The sequence below is a fragment of the Ananas comosus genome, linkage group 7, assembly GCF_001540865.1.
Source record: "Ananas comosus cultivar F153 linkage group 7, ASM154086v1, whole genome shotgun sequence".
Classification (NCBI taxonomy): domain Eukaryota; kingdom Viridiplantae; phylum Streptophyta; class Magnoliopsida; order Poales; family Bromeliaceae; genus Ananas; species Ananas comosus.
In genome coordinates, this window is record NC_033627.1 from 9,186,576 (window position 1) to 9,206,997 (window position 20,422).

Genomic DNA, 20,422 nt, shown 5'->3' on the forward strand with positions numbered 1-20,422 from the left:
AGAGAGAGAGAGAGAGAGAGAGAGAGAGAGAGAGAGAGCAGGACTACTGTGTTATTAGGAGCACAAGAGTCCTTGTGCTCCTAACTTTCGAACCACCCATCAAATTTGATGGGTGGTTAGAATGAGAGAGAAAAGAAATATTAGAGAGAAATTCAAGAAGAAAATATACCGACCTTACTGAATCTAAGATAAATTAAGAGAATAAAAGAATTTAAAATCTGTGCATCGCACAGGTTAATTGCTAGTTATATTAAAAAATATAAGATACATAGACGAAAGCAAAAGAATTATAATGAAAACATACAGATGAATCAGAAACAGAGAACTTGTCCTGCGATGTAAGAAGTAAAAATTTGAGAACCAAGTGAAACTAGCCTAAAGTTGAGAGAAAAGTTATGCAATTTACCTCTTTCGAGCAACCCGGCATCAAGAGGAAGGACTTACGAAGAAATTACTGGAGAAGAGTTCGTGGTCTTTTATAACAGGCCAACATAAAACAAATAGGGCAAAGAAAAAGCCACAGCAACCCGGGCACTTGAAAGGCAAATTTATAAGTCGAGAGCGAGGGAGATTCCCCGGCAGTAGAGAGCAATGGCCTCTCTGTTGCCTCACACCATTCAATATGCCATAGAAAGGCTCACTGTTAATAGAAATACAGCATTATCGTTACAAGCATAAGATATCTAGCATCTATTCAATAAGAAACACTGCTACTAATGACAGAATTTGAACAGCATTCAATAAGAATTGTGTAGAAAACATAAAAGAACAAGACAACTCGCTACAGTCACAGAACTTGAAGGGCTTCAAGAAAACCAATTCAAGTTCGTTGTCTGATATGCATGAGAACAAGTTGTACGAGTTAGCGATGCTGAGAAAGTGGGAAAAAAATTCCTAGTAGATTGAGGCAGCTGTGCTGTGAAAGTTTTTTTTTTTTTTTTTCTTCCTTACTTCCGGTAAGTTGGATATACCTCACAAGGGTTACGAACAGACACTAATCTGGGATCAAATTCACCCTCCCGGGACAGAAATGTTGACATCCATCGTGGAGTTCCTCGTATTAGGCACCGACTGCATTAGAGGCGAAACCCAAGTTTCTGCCCGATAGGATGGAGTTGCGGCATTCAGTTTCGGTGGAGGAGAACCACCACAATTGTTCATCTCTGCACCAGAAATAGGAATAGTCGCTGCAGTTGTCGGGGTTGCTGCAGTCTCCGTTCTTGGCTTCTTCATCTTCTGCTCCAACTGGTAGCTCGGCAAGAAACTTCCCACCACAACCTGTTGGACAATGTATGTTTTAAAACAGAAAAAAAGATCTACAGATATACACCCGAATAATCATATTCTACATATATCTCTAAAGAAATCTAGATTTTTCATCTATGCCATTCTATACCGTTGACGATAAACTAAAGAGCCCTTCTGTAATGAACTTTTTCTAATGCAAAATCAACTACTCCAACAAATTAGATGAATTTCTAACCAAAAAATATTTTCATAAGAAAATGCACTCTCAAGGTGAATACTACTTTACAATGTTACGAACATCATGGGTGATTTGTCAGAGATATTTAAGCAAAAGCACTGAAACAAATAATTTGTTGAAAGGTTGCTGATAGGAATGTACCAATTATTTTTTGCTGAATGTATGGAGATTTAAGAGATTAAATACAGAAAACTAAGACATTGGTAATTGTGGAAGAGGTTGGTGGGCTGTATATTATGGCACAAGGAGGAAAATATAAAGAGTATTAGACATTGCATTACACAAAGCTCAACAATAATACCTGAACAGGACTGGCAGCAACGAGAAGACCAGCAACTCCTCCCCCTATGACACGGCCGTCTGGGCCGGCCAAAGAAACACTCATCCCGCCAGATCGACTTCTCGTTCCACCATTTTCAGTTGGCATGAACGATCCAGATAAGGAAAGCAGCTCGAAGCGGCCCTACATAAAAGCAGAATGTAAGTAACAGCTTAGTCGTTTTTTTGCATTTTATAGTGAGACAGTAAGCATCACAGAACACAAGCAACAACGAGATTTTGATAGAAGAATGATTTGAATACTCATCAAACATCCATAATAGAGCTTCAGATCTTTCACAATGAGTTCAAAATTTACTTCTGGCTACTAAATAATGTTCTGAAGATTAAATTACATTATCAATCCGTTAATTTTCAGGTCAAGTTCAAATTTACAACCTATAGCTCAGAACCTTGCAATTATTAGTCCTCAATCAAGTGGTCGTAGTTTCTATTACAATCAAATGTGACACCCCAATAGTCCCACATCGGATGGGAATGGGATAGTCATTAGGTTTATAAGAGACTTAGACACTAATAATAATAACTGAGCTTAATCATTTTGGGCCGGTATTTGGGTCCAACGAGTTATTGTTGCTAGTGGGCTGGGTCGTTACATTTGGTATCAGAGCCAGTTCACCAGCCGGAAGTGTGAGATGAGTCTTGGCTGAGCTAGGGTCGGAATGACAGACTAAGTCAAGGTCGGTGATTGACAGGCTAAGTCAGGATCGGAATAACAAAGGCTAGCGAGACAAGTCTCACATCGCCTGGTGATCTTGGGCTGTTTGTGATTGGACTGACGAGGACGTCAGGTCCTTAACGGGGGGAGTCTGTGACACCCCAATAGTCCCACATCGGATGGGAATGGGATTGTCATTGGGTTTATAAGAGACTAAGATACTAGTAATAATAACTGGGCTTAAGTATTTTGGGCCTGTGTTTAGGCCCAACGAGTTATTGTTGCTAGTGGGCTGGATCGTTACATCAAATCCATCCATACAGATTACTCAGGAACCCAAATGGAACTGATTCAAAAGCCCACAAAGTATCTACTGCAGACAAGACAGATTATAGCAAAAAAAAAAAATTACAGTTCTGTGCCTAAATTTTACTTATGTTTTTATCTTCCCTACGGTCTTTCTATGTCACCTGAGTTGCAAGCTCCATTGGGATTACAAACCGACAAGAATTGACAGATTCGACTAATGTGCCTACTAAATTATAAGACACATAATTGCAAGATTTGCAGCGTATGATATTGAATATAACTACCAAGCAACCCAGATTCCAAAGACCTAATTCTGAAATTAGCCCTAAATTGAAGCTTGCGAAAAGCTCTTATGTTATTAAGGCCCCAACCCAGTGCAATGAACATCTAAGTGAAGAACCAAAAATTTATTTACTAGACTCTGTTTCTATGGATTAAGTATGATGTAAAAACAGATCATTTAGCAGCAAAGATTTGAAACCAATGAAATATCTTTTGGCAGCTTAAGCCACCATCGGATAACAGAAACCTGGATCTACCTATACAATAAATAGTTCATTGCTTTCTGAAATCAGAATTTTGTTTTCTTTTCCTACTATGTGTTTGCCCAAAAAACACTTGAAAAGAAAATAAAAATAATGATATGCATATACTAATATGAATCAGCCAGATCAAAGCATTTTGTTCTTACTAGGAAAATTGAAAAGTCCTAGTGAAGACAGATTTTTCAGATAGCGGAAAATGTAAATGGTTTTTCCGACCACCTATTTTGTGATATCTGGTTGTTTTAATGCGTAGTACCCAAGCAGAAGGAGATAGACGATCAGTTTCCACAGCTGCTGGTGGTAGGTAACCTATGGGACATGACAATGATCCAATAACCTCGTAGTAAGATTTTACTAGTTTTTCACTGTGATCGTCATCTTCATTATTGCTTAGGTTATTGATGGGTAATCCACCAAAGAGATTTTGAACAATATTTACCATGCCAGTTGTATTGGCTTGAAACAAGTTGCAGAGAACACTAGGGCCTTAGCATCTGCACCAAAACCAGAGGGTAGAGGATGCTACATTGTGTGGTTGGGTAGGGTTTAGGCACCACGCCAGTCCCAACTGTACTAAGGGAAATGCGTTAATGAACCTGGATCTTACCCATCTATGCTCATATCACGATCAAGTCTGCAAAGGTGTCCAAAAGTTTATAAGACCCATCAAATATTGGGTAGGATAGGAACCAGATCTGGAAATGACTCTGAATAAAGGAAATAAAATATTGAATTCTATCATAATGTTATCCAAAGTAAATTACTCCAATCGTAAGCTTTGAATGTCTAAGTGTTTCTTTGTCTTGAACCAATCTAAGGAAACAATATGACCAAAAAAATGGGTACCAAGAAAAGAAACTATCAAACAAATATAGTAAAAAATTTTTGAAAAAGTTATACAGGAATATAAGTATAAATTTATGCGATATAGAACTTTGAGAACTTCATGCATGAGCATGCCGGTTGATGGTGACACTGTAACGGCAACATTCTGCACTATGTCACATGACAGTGATAGCTAACTTGGTGACCAACTAACAAAGAAGAACGTCACTACAATGAAATCCTTTCACTTAAAATGTTACCCAATTTACAGGCTAGCATCCTGTATTATTCATGCTCTTAAGATCATGACAAATCCTCACATTGCATATGGAAGTCGTTCTAAATCACAAACCAAGCAGCCACATTGTCATTGTGGTAGGAAGACTGCACATCTTTCATGTGGTCAATTTTTGCATCGTACTTATATATAGGTCACGTTTACAGTTTATCAAATCACAATGATGGTGCATTATTAGTACCGGCTACATTAGCAACACTGATTGGGATTTATCAAGACGCGATTAAACCTAGCTCCCTCTCTCTCTCCCTCCTCTCTCTCTCTCTTTCTCTCTCTCTGTGATTGGGGTTATCAAGTGGCGATAGACCTAGCAAATTCCCTCCACCCCCCACCCCACCACCCACCCACCCCCCCGTGTGTGGCATGCAAACTACCACCTCTAAACCAACGGCAACTCTCTCTCTCTCTCTCTCTCTCTCTCTCTCTCCAAGTGTGTTTTCGCCTGTGTGTGGCACACAACCGCCAACTCTACATCGAAGGCTGCTCAAATCTCCAACACGTATATGCTCAACCCAAATTGCATTATGAAAATATTTAGCAGCCCGAATATTTACTTTCTGCATCCCACATTTGGCACCCTAAGGAGAGGTATGTTTCTTTCCATCCCATGCGTCCATGGAAAAAAAGTTTACTAACACATGCCCACCACGCGTTCCGCTCAACTCAAACACATAAGCAACCATAATTGGGGGAATTCCTTGGTTCCATGGGACGTTCAATATAAGCAAACCCCATGGGTGTCGATGATGCCAATTTACATAGTACTTGCCTACCCAAAATAACTAAAAGTTTTAGGCCAAAATTGTGTTCAACACTGACTAATTACAGATTCAATATTTTTTAATACCATTCATTACTCAATTGAAGGGAAAAAAAAACAAAAAAGGAATTTTATATAATTGTTTACTTCTTTTCTTTTCTCACATATACAGTTTACTATAATATGAAAATAATACTATCAAATTATTTACTAAAAGTTACAGTCATCATAATGTTAAGTTTTGTATTGTGTATCATCTGAGACCGTTCAATGTGCACATTTAATTGCTCACCATACAGTCACTAAAATATTTAGTTCATGGCTTATTTCATTGCTAGTTATTGTAATATATTTAATCACGGTTTCTGCATTTATCTCTTCATTCTTGCTTACCAAATTCAATACAAATATAAGCTATGTACAATACTGTAATATTATTTTTATTGCTAAATCTTATATGTATCCGCATTCCTCAAAAGACGTAAATGCCAAGGACAGGAGTTACCAAGAGAAACTTCCTTCAAGCATGTTCAAATTCCAATGCATAGACAAAGATTTTGGGAAATTCCTTGAGTTTTTAGTAATTTCATGTCTGTACAAAAAATTACAATGCATAGACAGTTTTGAGGAAATTCCTCAAGTTTTAGTAAATTCATGTTCACACAAATCTCTCAATGAAGTTTCAATGAGAGGAAAGCACTGAGAGCTTTTATTTGATTTAATAGTCTTATTTATCAGTTTATAATGAAAAGAGCTCCCTAAATGGTCGAAAATTCGATAGTCATATAAAGTAGGTGATGGAATTGATTCAGTACTACTTGCAGAAGCATCTTAAGTTTTGTTTAGATTGGACCAAGAGTATCAAAGAAACTGTTTGTTATAGAGAATCCATACTCAAAATATCGAATACAAGCTAGACGACCTCATCAAGTACCCATTTAAAAGCACTAAAAATCTACATTTTTGGGAGAATTTTTTTTATTAATAGGCTTAAAAAATATTATAATTATAAAAGTAGTGCTTTAAAAATTTTATTTACAAAATTACTCTTATGCAGTCTTAGAGTGTGAATGATTCACTGCTTTTTAAATGCGGTGAATCGCTTACCCTTTTTGCAAAACGTTAAAATTATTTTTACTGTTTGATGTGATTCATCCCTTGGAGTTAGCATGTCGAAAATATATAAGTTTTGTAAAAGCGGCAAATGATTTACCGCTTTTAGGAAGTGGTGAATGATTCAATACTTTCTTCAACACTTGAGCCTAATTTTACAAATAAAAATTTTGAATGCCCAATTTTACAATTAAAAAACTCCATAGAGTTAGTCGCCCAGAAACTCCATTTTGGGTTACAAAAAAATTCCATTTGCCAATTTAGAACAACCTAAATTAGTTAAATTTTGCCAAAAAAGTTTTAATCATCTAAATTAAGAGTAAAGACTCAATTGAGGAATCTTATCATCAGCATTTATGAGGTTGATCAATTTACACAATTCATTGTATCCAATTTGACGTGTTGGGAACCAATGTACAAACGGCATGCCATTTGATTCTATAAACTTCAAATAATCTAAAAGATTACATATAACAGTATGAATCATAAGTTCAAGTGCTCTCGTGTCAAAGAAGTATCTAGCTTAGATTTTTTTTTTTAAGTATTCTAGCCTTAAGGTATATTTATGTTGTGTGAGATAGAGAGATGGGGGTCCACAATGCTAAACACTGTACTAGTAGCAGAACTAACTTGGGAATCACCGCAGATTGTCAGATTCATAACCGGCATGAACTATGAAGACCCATCTTCAGACACTGCAAACTCTCAATCGGACAATTCCATAAAAAATAGTAAAACAAAAAGAGAATACAATAAGCTTTGATCTGATTTTAGCAGTCTCAAATTCCTCATTCACTTCAAGCATTCAAGAAAGAAATCCCTAAGCAGGAAGATCTATTGTACATGCTAAAAATCTACTGCATGATGCATATGATGTTTGACTGATAAATTGTAAGAACTATGTGCCATGTTGTTTGTTTGTTAAAGTAATCTAATTTCATTGTAACTTAAAGAGATAATAACAAATGAAATTCTAAATAGGAAGAAACACATCAAGAATTTACAATTCATTGCTTGCTTCTAAAGTAGTTGCTAAGTTACAGCATCGTATGGTACATCTTGAACATGTGGCTAAGAAGACAGATCAGACTATATGAAATTGTATTAGAGGGCTAGATAAATGATGGGGACCGCTAGACTGATGAACTATAAGACTGAAAATCACAGGCCTTCCAAAGACAGATCCTCTCATCTTTTGATGTCTCTATAAAACCTCTAGTCTTAACCGTCTGTTTCCCTCTCTAACTAGAGGTGAATCTAGTTAATAGTCACTCTACTCATGCAATTGTTCATTTATAATGCAAAATAAAGAAATCTTAATCTAAAAATAGACAATTAGCCAGCAGAAATTACATCTAGAACAGTAATTATTCCTTCAGCGAGCAACTAATAAAGTTTTTAAAAGTAGAACGCCTATAGATGCAGTTCTTTCACAGAAGGATGACAAATGACCCCACATATCAGAAGCGAAATATTCATTTATGGGCATTAATAAATTGATAATGAATTTTTAAGTGATAATACAAAATTTCAAATAGACTAGCAACTTCTCATAACATAAAGCATTAGTGCAAGTTCAAAAAACAAAGAATTTCCTTCACAAACCTCGTAAGTTAATGTACCACCAGAGGAATCAGATTGACGAAGTATCACATTTGATATTACACCATTAGCAGAGAGAATACAAATAGCTCGAAGTCCTTGTTGAGAGAATGATATTATCTTCATTGTGACATCCTAATCATATCAGGAAACAATAAGCAATAATAGATGAAAATCAGAAGATTTCATACATATCATGAGCAACAAGATGGAAAGTACTTAGAAAGTAGGATCTTAGAGAACTTCTTTAGCATTAGATCGTGATATAATAAGATTACATTTAACAAAAAGCTTTCATAAACTTAAAGATCAGTAGTCAATCCTGAGGAAAAGCATTAAAGAGTATAAGATTACTTGTGGAAGGGTTAACTTAAATGCCACAAAATATTTAGATGAAACTGAAGATACACTCTACAATGGTTACCAAATACTTATTTCAGAAGATGTGACTCATATTTCAGTTTTGAGCACTAGAAAGCCAAGCATCTGCTATAAAACTACAGAGCACAACAATTAATTGTTTACTAGAAGACATCAGTGAAATCAGTTTAAGAGAGATCAGGCATTAATTTATATAATTCATAGGCACTTCATGCGAAGTATCTTATGATTAATTAGGTAACAGATTCTAGTTATATTAGACTATTCATACTACCTTATGACTTTTGTCTTTAACTAATTGCTATTAGTAATGGCAATTATTAATCCATCAGAGGAGGCAATGTCATAGCGCCTCCCCGATGGATACCTGAAACCATATTAGAAAAGAAACATACAAAGAACACTTGATGGAAAAACTTTGTATATTTGCTATCTAACTAGAAGGCCTTCACATGAGCCAATTAGGCCCTTATTTATAGCCTTTCGGGTTTACAAAAAGATAAAAACAAATACTTGAAAAAACCATATTAATAATTATTTGCACTACTTTAACCATTAGTTGCACTAATGTCGAAACGTATTGCATGAAATCACATAACGTTGCACTATTGCGAAATTTTTATACACTATTTCTCTACTCGTTGCACTATTTGTCTCACTTATGCCTATGGCTTATGTTTTTCCTTAACAGGTAATCACTCTAACCAGTACGAAGGTTGTGGATCTTTCTAAATTGACATGTTCCTGCAAGCGTTGGGGCATTGACGACATCCCATATAATCACGCCATGGGAGCAATCTCAAGTAGGCAGCCGGATACATACGAATTTGTCGAGGACTGGTTCAAGACCACGATTTATCGCGCAACCTACAGTGACTACCCCCCCCCCCACCAGAGGCAAAGAGCATTGGCCACCTCTACCGAGCACCATCATGCCGCCGCGGCCGCCAAACGTGCGCATACAACCAGAAAGAAGGAAGATTGTGAGAAGAGATTCAACTGCTAATGGCCTGGTAAAGAAGCGGTACGAGAAATGCCAAAAGTAGGGGCACAACAAACGATTATGCAAGAACCCTTCTCAGCCTAGAGGCAAGCAGCCGGTGGAGGTCCCAAAGCGCGCGACGACATCTGCAGGCGCAACGCAGGAAAGCCGGGCAAATCCTCCGTCCATATTGTAGCTTTATTATTCCACATCTGCAGGAGTTATTTTCATGTGCACTCCGCTCGATGATGATGAACCTGCTTCTTATAAAGAAGCACTACAGACATCAGCTTACAGTGAGTGGATGGCTATGAAAGATGAGATGGACTCCATGAGCAAGAACCAAATATGGGAGTTGGTTGACCTTCCGCCTGGGTGCAAGTCTATTGGAAATAAATGGGTTTTAAAAATAAAGCGCAAGGCGGATGAATCAATTGATAAATACAAGGCTCGGCTCGTGGCCAAGGGCTACACTCAGGGACAAGGGGTAGATTACAACGAGATATTTGCTCCCGCTGTGTGATTTGCCTCTATTCGTTTAATTCGAGCCTTAGTGGCACACCTAGATTTGGAATTGTTCCAAATGGATGTCAAGACAGCTTTTCTCAATGGAGAATTAGCGGAGATCTATATGGATCAACCTGAGGTTTTGTACTCAAAGGTTAAGAAGACAAAATTTGTCGTCTTAAAAGATCCATCTATGGTCTCAAGCAGTCGCCGAGACAGTAGTATTTCAGGTTTCATGAAGCCATGATAGAGGAGGACCACTGTGTATATGTCAAGAAGACAGAGAATGGGATTTCGTCTCTCTCTATGCGTCGACGATATACTATTGGCTGGAAATGACATGGAGTTAATCAATACCACTAAGGAGTGATTGTCTCTCAATTTTGAAATGAAAGACATAGGTGAGGCGAGCTATGTGCTCAGAGTGAAGGTCATCCGTGATCGCTCTAGAAAGCTTCTTGGTTTGTCTCAAGAAACTTATATTAAAAAAATTCTAGAGCGCTTTAGGATGTATAATTGTAAACCCGTTAACACTCCGGTCGAGAAAAATCACACTCTTGAGTCTTGATCAGTGCCCTAAAACGGATAAAGAAAATGAGCAAATCAGTAGGGTTCCTTATGCGAGTGCAATTGGCAGCTTGATATACGCTATGACGTGTAATCGACCTGACATTTGCTTCGCTGTTGGTTTGGTAGGTCGTTACCAGAGCAACCTGGGACCCATTCATTGGCAAGCGGTCAAGAGAATCCTTCGATATTTAAAAGGAACCAGTGATCTCGTTCTCTGCTTCCAAGCTGGGGACTTGAGATTGAAATGATATAATGATGCTAGTTATAGAAATGAAAGCAGGTCCACCTCAGGCTCTGTGCTTAGAGGCGGAAAAATTTCTTGATGCTATAAGTAGCAGGGCTGCGTTGCCTTGTCTACTATGGAAGCGGAGTATGTTGCTTGTTCAGCAGCCGTTTAGGAGGCTGTTTGGGCTGAGGAGAGTTCTCCAGCACCTCGACTTTGTGACTCGAGCTGATAAGCCTGTTGAAATGTTCTCTGACAGTATGGCTGCCATGGAGTGTGTGAAAGACTCCGAGTATCGTGGCATGACCGAGCATATTGACGCGCGCTTTCACTACATTCGAGAAATGATTAAGCTAGGCGAGGTCGTTCTTAGACATATCTCCACCACTAGGATGGTGGCTGATCTATTGACCAAGCTGATAGCCAGGGATATATTCCCGACCCACGTTAGGAGTTTGGGTCTTCGTAGGTTTTGATATATGGACATTATTTTGTATCTTACGCTTTATTAATGAACATTTTTTTTCTCCTTTTGATGTGATTGCATAATTGATACCAGTAGGCACATGTACGATAAGTCACCAGTCTCAGATCAGCTCACTCACACGGGTGATCGCCCTGGTACCTAAGTGGTGAGCAGGATGAGACTAGATAATCATATTAAACTTGAGTAGTTGTAATATGATTACTTTGTTCATATATGTTATGAATGAAGTGTTGATATAATTTAAAGTCGTCTTAATTCATTTAAGATGGGACTCTAAAAAGTTGGATATGAAAATTTTCTGTGAAATTTCATATCGAGCCTGTATAGTAGCCGAACCTAAGTGCTCAGGTTAGAGAGATGACTTGAGTTGTGGCGGTTAGATACCTTAGTGGTACCTAGACCAAGGTTCGTATGGCGTTTTTTTTTTTTTTTCAGAGCGTAATATGACCCATTGAGTAGGAGCTCCGCCATAGCATGCATATCATACTGTATGTGCTTGTCGACCAGTTAGTAGAGTGACATAAGTTCTTCCCTCCATGTCACTGTGTGAGCACTAACCCTTTTATGCCCTCGACTTAGAGCTACGTTATGAAGTGGAGGTCCAAAGTAACTAACTTAGCGTATCTCAGGGTCATGAGAAAATACGATCTCGCGGAGCACGTCTAGTAAAGTGCTTGGACCGATACAGATTAACGTGAGAGGCTGAGGAAGATGTTTTGATAACACACCACGTAAGTCTTGTGACTCATTGCCCAGGCGGTTATCTCGGTTGTGTTACTTGAGACAATCATGAGTACGAGAAATAACTGTAGGGTCGAGCCCTGTCATTACAGGAGAGGGACTTTGTGATGCTTGATCCGGTGTGTGTTGAAACATCTAGAGCATAGACAAATTAAGTCAGTGATGTGCTATGTTAGTTGGATGGTGACTTAATATAGCACTCCTGCATGTGTTTCTTTCGTCAGGTCGCACGCTCCATTATCCGTATGAAGAGTAGAATGAGTGAGAGAGAATTGATCAATGTAGCCAAGTAGGAGATTGTTACCATGTGGTGTGTCCAGATTGGCGGGTCTTAATTTAATCCGATCCACTTAAGATGTGTATTGAGATTTATCCTAATAAGTTAAGGATAATAATAAATTATATGTTTCTTATTAGTTAAGAAACGTATCTTCTAGTGGATATCTATCATGGATATCCTAATCCTAATCCTGATCCTAATCTCTTTGTGAGATTCAGGATATTTTAGGGGTTCTGTTATTCTATAAATACGTCCCCTTATCTCTCCCGTCAAGAGACGATCGAATACGATCTAATTTGATAATCCACGAAAAATCTTCCTTCTTCTCTCTTCTTCCTCTCTGGGATTTCCACCTACGTTCTCGGGGTTTTGGAGTGTGGACATAGAAGAAGACTCTGGTAGCCCTCTTCGATTGGCATCCGTCACATCTTATTCGTATACGATGCATATCCAACGCACTCGATCCGTGACGTAAGGCGTGCGCGTGGGAGAAGGCGAGAAACGTGGGAGATCAAGAAGCATCGAGACAAGGACGATCCAAGAAGGCTTGTAAAACAAGCAATCCGATCCGATTCCGTTCCCGAATACGTTGGCTATCCGGTTTGTAAGTTTCCGCTGCCCTATTATTTCCAACAGAAAAGATAAGGGACCATCCCTAATAATAATGACTAGGCTTAAACATTTTGGGCTGGTGGTGTAATAACTAGGTTTAAACATTTTATGCTAGTGGTTTGGGCCCAACGGTTAATAGTGCTAGCAGACTAGGTTGTTACACAAAGTAGGGGTGGCAATCCAACTCACTGTTCGCGAGCTAGCTCGTGTTTGGCTTGAAATGAGCTCGAGATCGAATCGCTCGTTTAATAAACGAGCCGAACACGACCTGAATTTTTCAGCTCGTTTAACACAAGCTGAGGTCAGCTTACTCGTGTTCGGCTCAATAACAGCTCGAATACATATATTTCATACATATATATATATATATATATATAGAGCTAGGCTGGTATACTATCGGTAGCACAGAGCCCTCCGTGCTACCAAGTTATTTTCAATGATATAGCTTCTAAATTGACGATCGGCTCCGTTGAACTTGATCTATACCATTGAAAGTATTTGGAAACTAAATTTCATAATTTTTCGACATCATTTACCTATCAAACGAGTAATCTAAAAATGAACGGCTGAAAATAAAAATTTCATAAAAAATGATGATAAACGACTTGAATTTAAGATCAGAGGAATTGATCTTACTCTAAATAGTGAAAAGAATTTTCTATAAAAATTTCATCAAATTTGGATTGTTTTATACTGTTAAATTCACAAACGCGTCACATCTACCATTAAAATTATCACTTTTGATCACTAGCCAAATGATGTCGAAAAATTATGAAATTTAGTTTCCAAATACTTTTAATAGTGTGGATCAAGTCTAACAGAGCCGATCATTGATTTGGAAGCCGCATCATTGAAAACAACTTGGTAGCACGGAGGCCTCCGTACTACCAATAGTATACCAGTCTCTCTCTCTCTCTCTCTCTCTCTCTCTCTATATATATATATATATATATATATATAGAATTTTGCTCCTATGCTTTTAAAAGTAGCATGACATAGGTGCTTGTAAATTTTTAGCCTTTGGATTAAGAATTGTGTGATTAGGATGATGTGGGCCCCCTAAGATTGAGTGGGTGGTTGGTTGAATAGTATAATCTAACGGGTGTAAATGGTCAACGGTGCAGATCTAATGGCTAAAAATCTACAAGCACCATGTGCTTGGTGCTTTTAAAAGTACCATAGCTGGACTCTATATATATATATATATATAAAATTGGTTTTTAGCTTAACCTAAATATAAAGCCGAACTCAATTATAAAAAGGTCATTTATATGTAAAGTTTGAACTATTAGATCAAAGTCAAATGGATAAGATCTATCTTAGGTATCCGTCAAGTAGCCACTTTTTTCAAAATTTTCAAATATATTGGATACCCTTGTGAAGTATCTAAAATGTATTTGGCATGTATCACGTGAGTATCGATATCCGATACGTATTTAATACATACATGGCAGATATGGGGTATCCGTGCTCGTATTCGATCTCATTCGTATCCGAATAAGAAATATCAAGACCGAGTGCGAACTTGCTCAGATATCCAAAAAAATTGAATAGATCCAAATATTCAAAAATTAATACATATATATATTATTAATTCATATATTGTGGGAGGATAAATAAAAGGGTGGTGTAGTTGAGATGTTAGAGGGATTTCTCACATGCGAGAGGTGCGGGGTTTAATTTCTCGAACGACTGAATTATCTTTTAAATTAAATAACAATCATTTAAATTTGAATATATATTCAAATTTAAATTTAGATTAAATTAAAATTTTAAATTTGAATTTGAAATATGGATTTAAAATTTAAATTTTAACTTTTTAGAAAATTTACTTTTAACAAAAGTTTGATAATTGAATATAGATTTAGTTTTAATTTTGACTTTGGACTTGAGCTTGAATTGTAATTGTGTGACTTTGAACTTAAGTTTAATTTTCGACCATAAACTTGAGTTTAGAATTTAAGGCCTCCCTTATCTCCCCACACATATTAACAATCAAGCAATCTAGAACTTTTATTTATTGAATCAAAGAAAGGAATAGACATGTAAAGTTTGAATAAGGTATAGGCATATCATTATCAAATCAAATCAAATTCCCTTTTTTTTTTATTTGATAAATAATAGTTCAAGATTGCTTGATTCCCAATATGTGTGGGGAGATGGGGGGGGCTTAATTCCTTTTTTTGGGGAGATAAGAGTGGCTTAATTGCTATTTTGTGGAAAAGGTTTGGTTCGATTGATTTTTGCGGAGAGATAATAAGGATGTTAATATTTATCGTGAGTTAAAATTGCATTTATGTTTGTTAATCTTACGTTTTATTCAATAAAACATAGGCATACAAAAATTTGAACACGAATATGAAACTTCAGTTGCATTGTTTCTCATTCTATTCATATACACAAGGATTTAAGTACCCATAAGCACAGGCCGTACCTAACGTGCCGTATTATGCCAACAAAATATCAACGCGATACAACCTCTGTGCCAATGACACAGCTCAAGACACTCTTTTCCTTAAATTAGTAAGTGACTTTTTCAATAAAGATCAAAAGACTTGATAAAGACACATAATAAGTAATTAGAATATTTTGTTGCTAAAGAAAGTAAATATTTCATGCAATTATGTATTGGCACACATATATTTTTTGTGACCGGTAGACATCGGCATGGTCCAGCACACACCGTGCCATACCATGCCAATAAGTTTTTTGCAGGGCCCCGTGGCACGACACTTAAATCCTTGCATATACACATATTAGTATATATTATCATCCGAATACAAATTCGATCCATATTCAAATCCGAAGAAATATCTTATCGTATCCGAATCTGTTTTTAGCGGATACCGTAACGAAAATTTAGGATCTGACACATCTGCATCCAAATATATGTTCGGGCAAAAAAAAAAATAATATGCATCCAAATATATATACATGTTAGCATATATTATTTTTCAAATATATATTCGATCTGTTTTTATCCCTAATAGTAGGTAGCATGAAGTATCAATGTATCATAGTGGGAGAGGATACAACTATAACACCCCATTATTTTATTTTGTTTTAATTTAACTTAATTATTTATTTTTGATAGAGAGGGACTATTTTGCTTAACTTAAAAAGTTTAGGGGTCTAGGTGCAATTGTGCAACCCTAATTAAATCCCCCAAATCCCTTTCTTTTCTGTCTTGTATGTCAGCCCCCAACCGACTCTCTCTCTTGCTCTCTCTCACACACGCGATCCTCAACCCTCGTCTTTCGACGCCGCCGCCTTTGGCACATTCCTTGATTTTCGTCGACATCATTTCGTTCGTTACTGTCATTCGTTTCTTCATCAAAGTCATCTCGTTCATCATCGTTTCCACCATCGAAAAGATTTTCTATTTGTTCTCTTTACCTTTTTTTTGAATTATTGAAAAGAACCCTTACTTTGATAGATTTTCGATATAAAAACTGTTTTTTTGGAATCTGAAATTTACATTGAATGTTGATCTTGAATCAATAAAATTTTGAAATTTGTTTGAATCTTTGTACTTCTATTAGATCCCAGTGTATAGATTTCCTATATTCTATATGTTATTTGAAACGCCTACCAAGTGTTCGACTTAATGTCTAAGAGAATGTAGATATAAATCTTGCTTCTGAATTTGGCCTATTTGGATTACAATTAGCAAATATATGTGCTCCTATTTAAAAATTTATCCTTTTGAACATTTAAGCCTTTATTAAAATTTTTCTTTGAAAATTTGATTCTATTCATGTTGCGCTATCTTTCGAACAGCATAGCCCATCAAATTCTTCCTTTTAATTGATAGTTGTTATTCCTCAACTTATCATGTTCGAAATCTTTTTCCTATATGAGATTGGCCTTTTAGAAACTTAGATTTGTGCTAGTATCCTCTTTGAGCATATCCAAATTATAATATTGGGAGTTAGTTTATATCTTATGAACTAAGTGCTATGTTAGATGTATTGGATGTCTATTAGAAACTCAATCGGAATCTAGTAAGCTTTGGTTATTTTCGTGTTTTGCTTTTGTAATGATATTTTGGTTCTTATATTAGGTTCCGTTGATTTGTTTGATACCCGAAGTTTCATCGATCAATACTCGGATTAATTGGAGATAAGTGACCTAATGCCTATTAGTTTATTTTAGTAAAAAAATTTAGTAATATGTTATGAAAACAAAACTCCCTTTTGTTTAGATTTAAAAAAACAAAAAAGAAAAAAGGGTTGAGTGTGCTTATATGAATTACAAATTGTCGAGAGATTTCAAAAAGGCTTTGAACCTAATTGCTATGCAATTTCTGAAAATGTGTACTTTTAATTTTGTGCTTATTTGGTAAAAAATTTAGTATTCGATAATTATTCTCTTTTAATTGATTGGGTAAATAATCTCAAAACGTGATGTTTCTTGATATATTGCTATGAATATTGTTGGCCATGTCAACATAAACTTTGTTATAAAAGTTGGCTTCGATTTTGTGATGCACCACTAAATGCAATTTTATAATGCACCTGCGGGTGCTATTTGGACACACTTTGAGGTGATTTTGCTCTATGATCACGCCTTTGGGTGTCTTTGATGTGTGTTTAAGACCTTTGCCAATAGGTCACTAGTTACCAGAGACTTTTGTTTTAAATTCTAATAGAATAAGAATGCTTTTGTTTAAATTTTGTTATTCCTTTATCCTTTTGTTAGATATATTTATAAAGCTCAAAATTCTAAATGAAACGTCTGAATTTTGCTAAACTCAGTCATCTTTATATTTTTTGTAGCAAATATCTTGGGATGATCCAATCCAAACCCAGTCCACTAATAAGCTGACATCTACAGAAATTTCTAAAGACATTCATGAAATTATAGGTTCTTAGTAAATAATTATCAGGAAATTCAGAAACCTACAAGATAGATACGAAATTAGGTTCAAGAAAACTATACCTCACCAGCAGCAACAGTGATAATATGGGGAGTGAAGTTTGCACCGGCAGAGCATGCAACCATTTCTCCTGGTTTAAAAAAGGGGGAGAAAAACTCATTTTTGATGCATCTGAAGTAAACCACAACGTCTTAACCTCCTCGCCAATTGAAAATTAGAAAAGCCAAACAATCTACAAGGAAAAAATGGCAGACAAGCAAATTTTTGAAATTTCGGAGCACAATTTTAAATTGACTATCCACAATCGATAATAAGTTTCTTTTGAAAAACTCCACTTAAGACTTCATTTGACATGGGGGTTCTAATGCTGTCAAGAAAGCATAGGGAACGTTTCAGTAACCCTTCCCGTATATGGTCGTTAACAGATAGTCCAAATCAGAATCAGGTTCCAGCACCTATAGACAGGCTTCTTGTCCTAGGATCCTCATCTGGCCACACAAAACACACCAACAGTCTGCAGAATAATCGGACCACAGATCAACTTAACTTCCAGCACTGTCCAAAAACTAGTTCAAAGCATCAGAAATTCCAAATCTTGGGTAAAAAGGGCATATCATATTATCCAGGTCCCCAATTCCGAATCAACCCCACAGAACTTGCATTCTTTACAAGAAACTAGACCTATTCCTTGGCAGATCTGGAGGTACGTCATCTTTGGCCCCCACAGAAACTTATTCCCACTCTCTAGGTTGAAAGCTACCAACTCATGTAAACCAAGTGGAACAGACTCACATTGAGGGGGACAGAGAAGCCATATGGGATTCACAGGCTTAATTTTCAGTGGAACAAAGAACCCCACTTGAGTTATCAGCACAGAAATTCAAATTTTAAAGTTTTTATCACTAGAAAACTCTAATTTGAAGCAGCAAATAACATTTATCTCAAATAAAACTTTACTCAACCATCAGGCGTAACAGCAAGCAAAAAAGACCTACTAGAGAACAAACATGAGAAAATAACAACCAAGCAATAAAAGCTCAAAAAAAAAAAAAAGAGGGGGAAAGAAAGAGGGAAAGATGGGTGTTTTGGTCGAGATACCTAAATTATCTAACCCGAATCCGTACTGCTGCTTGCTCACGAGGACCCCTGGCCGCCCTCTACCCCGCTTCATCGCCGCCCCAACCGCCGCCGCCGGCGTGTACTCTCCGGGCACAGAAGCCGAGATCGGCATCGGGTTCAGCGGCCGGACCAAGCTCCCGTCCGGCCCGTACTTCCTCGGCCTTCCCCGCTTCTTCTTCATCCCCGGCGGGACCGAAGACGCCGCCGCAGCTGTCGTAGACGGCGGCGCCGTCCCCTCCGGAGGAGCTGCCGGCGGCGGCGTCCCGGGCGCGCCCTGGGTAGGGTTGTCGGCCTTCGGGCCCCGCCGCCGCAGAGGCCGGCGGCTGGGAGCGCCCGGCGGCCTCCTCCGCCGCAGTCACCGCCGCCGCGGCAGCCGTCCCTCTTCCCTTCCTTCCATTCATAGAACAGCAGACGCACTGCAGCACCCAAAGGACGGACGCTTAGGATCAGCTTTCAGCGACACAACCAGCAAATCCCACCGTCCTAAATTCGAGCTCCTACTACTAGAGTTTCCTCCAGCTCTCGCCATTGGAACCACGGAGAAGCAACAGTAGAGTACCTCCATTCTCGCCCACCAAAATTCCCGGGACAGACTCCAAAAAAAAAAAAAAAAAAAAAAAAAGCTTGCCCGAACCGAACCGAACCGGGTGCGGTCCTCCGCTACCGCCTACCGGGTCAGAAAACCGGCTCGCTTCGTCGTAAAACCGCTCCCGCGATTTCCTCGCTCGGCGGTCTCCGGAGACGGGGAGGACGAAGAAGGAAAAAAAAAATTTAAAGGAGAGAAAGATTTCTAGAAAATTATATTATTAATTAAAGAAAAAGAAAATAAAAAAAGAGAGAGAGAGAGAGAAAAGAAAGTAATAAAGAAATGAGAAATTAAGTGATATTTAATTTACATGGAAATATTTTAATCGGACGGGCTACGAAAACCGAAATATGCGATTAGGGGTCGGAATTAAAATTTGCCCCGTCCATTACGGAACAGTTAATTAACGGAGAAAAAGGGCTATAAATGGAAAAAGAAAAGTATGACTTTTTTTTGCTGTTTAATTAATTAATTTCTCGATTTATATATCGTTTAAATTTTCTTCTCCGAGCAAATTAAGCTGCGGAGAGACCGACGGGGACCGGCCGTCCGCCCGCCACTAACCTGCTCCCCGTCCTTTTTCCCGAACGAAAAGCTTAAACAAGCGAAGAACTGTAAACGCCCCTGCATTTGGCCCGTAATTACTGAGATGCCACTGGCGGTACTAATCTTCCGAAACAAGCTTTGCTTGCGTGCGCTTCCTCTGGCCTTCTACGTAGATTATTATTATGTTATTATATTATTTACTGAAGCGTGTTCCCGCCGTATGCGTCTACCGTCACCCCCACGTGAGTGACTCAGCCTCTCACCACTCCTACTCCCGCATCAAAATCAAATGTTGCGTCAGCCCGGCCTGTTAAGATCCGATTGCCAATTGCGAGGACGCTATCCTATTAAATAAACTCTTTTCTTAAAATTATCCGCGATGTTATATGTACGGCCAAGAAAAATATACAATGTATGTTTCATTCTAAAAATATGCAATATATATTATTGCATTGAGGATCACCTCTTAATTCGCAAATAATTCGCGAATTTTTAAAGACCGAAATAAAGGCATGTATTCGCATTTTTCCAAAGAATTCAAAAAAAAAAAAAATGTGTTTTTTTCGTCAAAAAT

The 20,422-nt window shown here is 37.7% G+C and overlaps 1 protein-coding gene across 2 annotated transcripts; it reads right to left on the reverse strand.

The window, feature by feature from the left end:
* On the reverse strand, nt 509-19,976 carry LOC109712302 (AT-hook motif nuclear-localized protein 1-like). 2 transcript variants are annotated; one of them, XM_020235792.1, is made up of 6 exons: nt 18,696-19,976; nt 17,660-17,727; nt 7,939-8,070; nt 1,788-1,949; nt 972-1,278; nt 509-640 (listed from the first exon to the last, which is right to left on the reverse strand). In XM_020235792.1, exons 1-5 carry the CDS (start codon nt 18,895-18,897, stop codon nt 1,012-1,014), a joined length of 831 nt encoding a protein of 276 aa, XP_020091381.1. In that variant the 5' UTR covers nt 18,898-19,976; the 3' UTR covers nt 509-640; nt 972-1,011. The 2 variants fall into 2 exon arrangements, with proteins under 2 accessions (XP_020091381.1, XP_020091380.1); XM_020235791.1 differs by having other exon boundaries at nt 509-1,278; nt 18,696-19,975.

Coding starts and splice junctions, on each gene's coding strand:
- LOC109712302 (XM_020235792.1), bottom strand. CDS start 18,897: ATGAAGAAGAAGCGGGGAAGGCCGAGGAAGTACGGGCCGGACGGGAGC. Junction 1,950..7,938: donor GTGGTACATTAACTTACGAG/GTTTGTGAAGGA, acceptor GCTTTTATGTAG/GGCCGCTTCGAGCTGCTTTC. Junction 1,279..1,787: donor TTGCTGCCAGTCCTGTTCAG/GTATTATTGTTG, acceptor ATTGTCCAACAG/GTTGTGGTGGGAAGTTTCTT.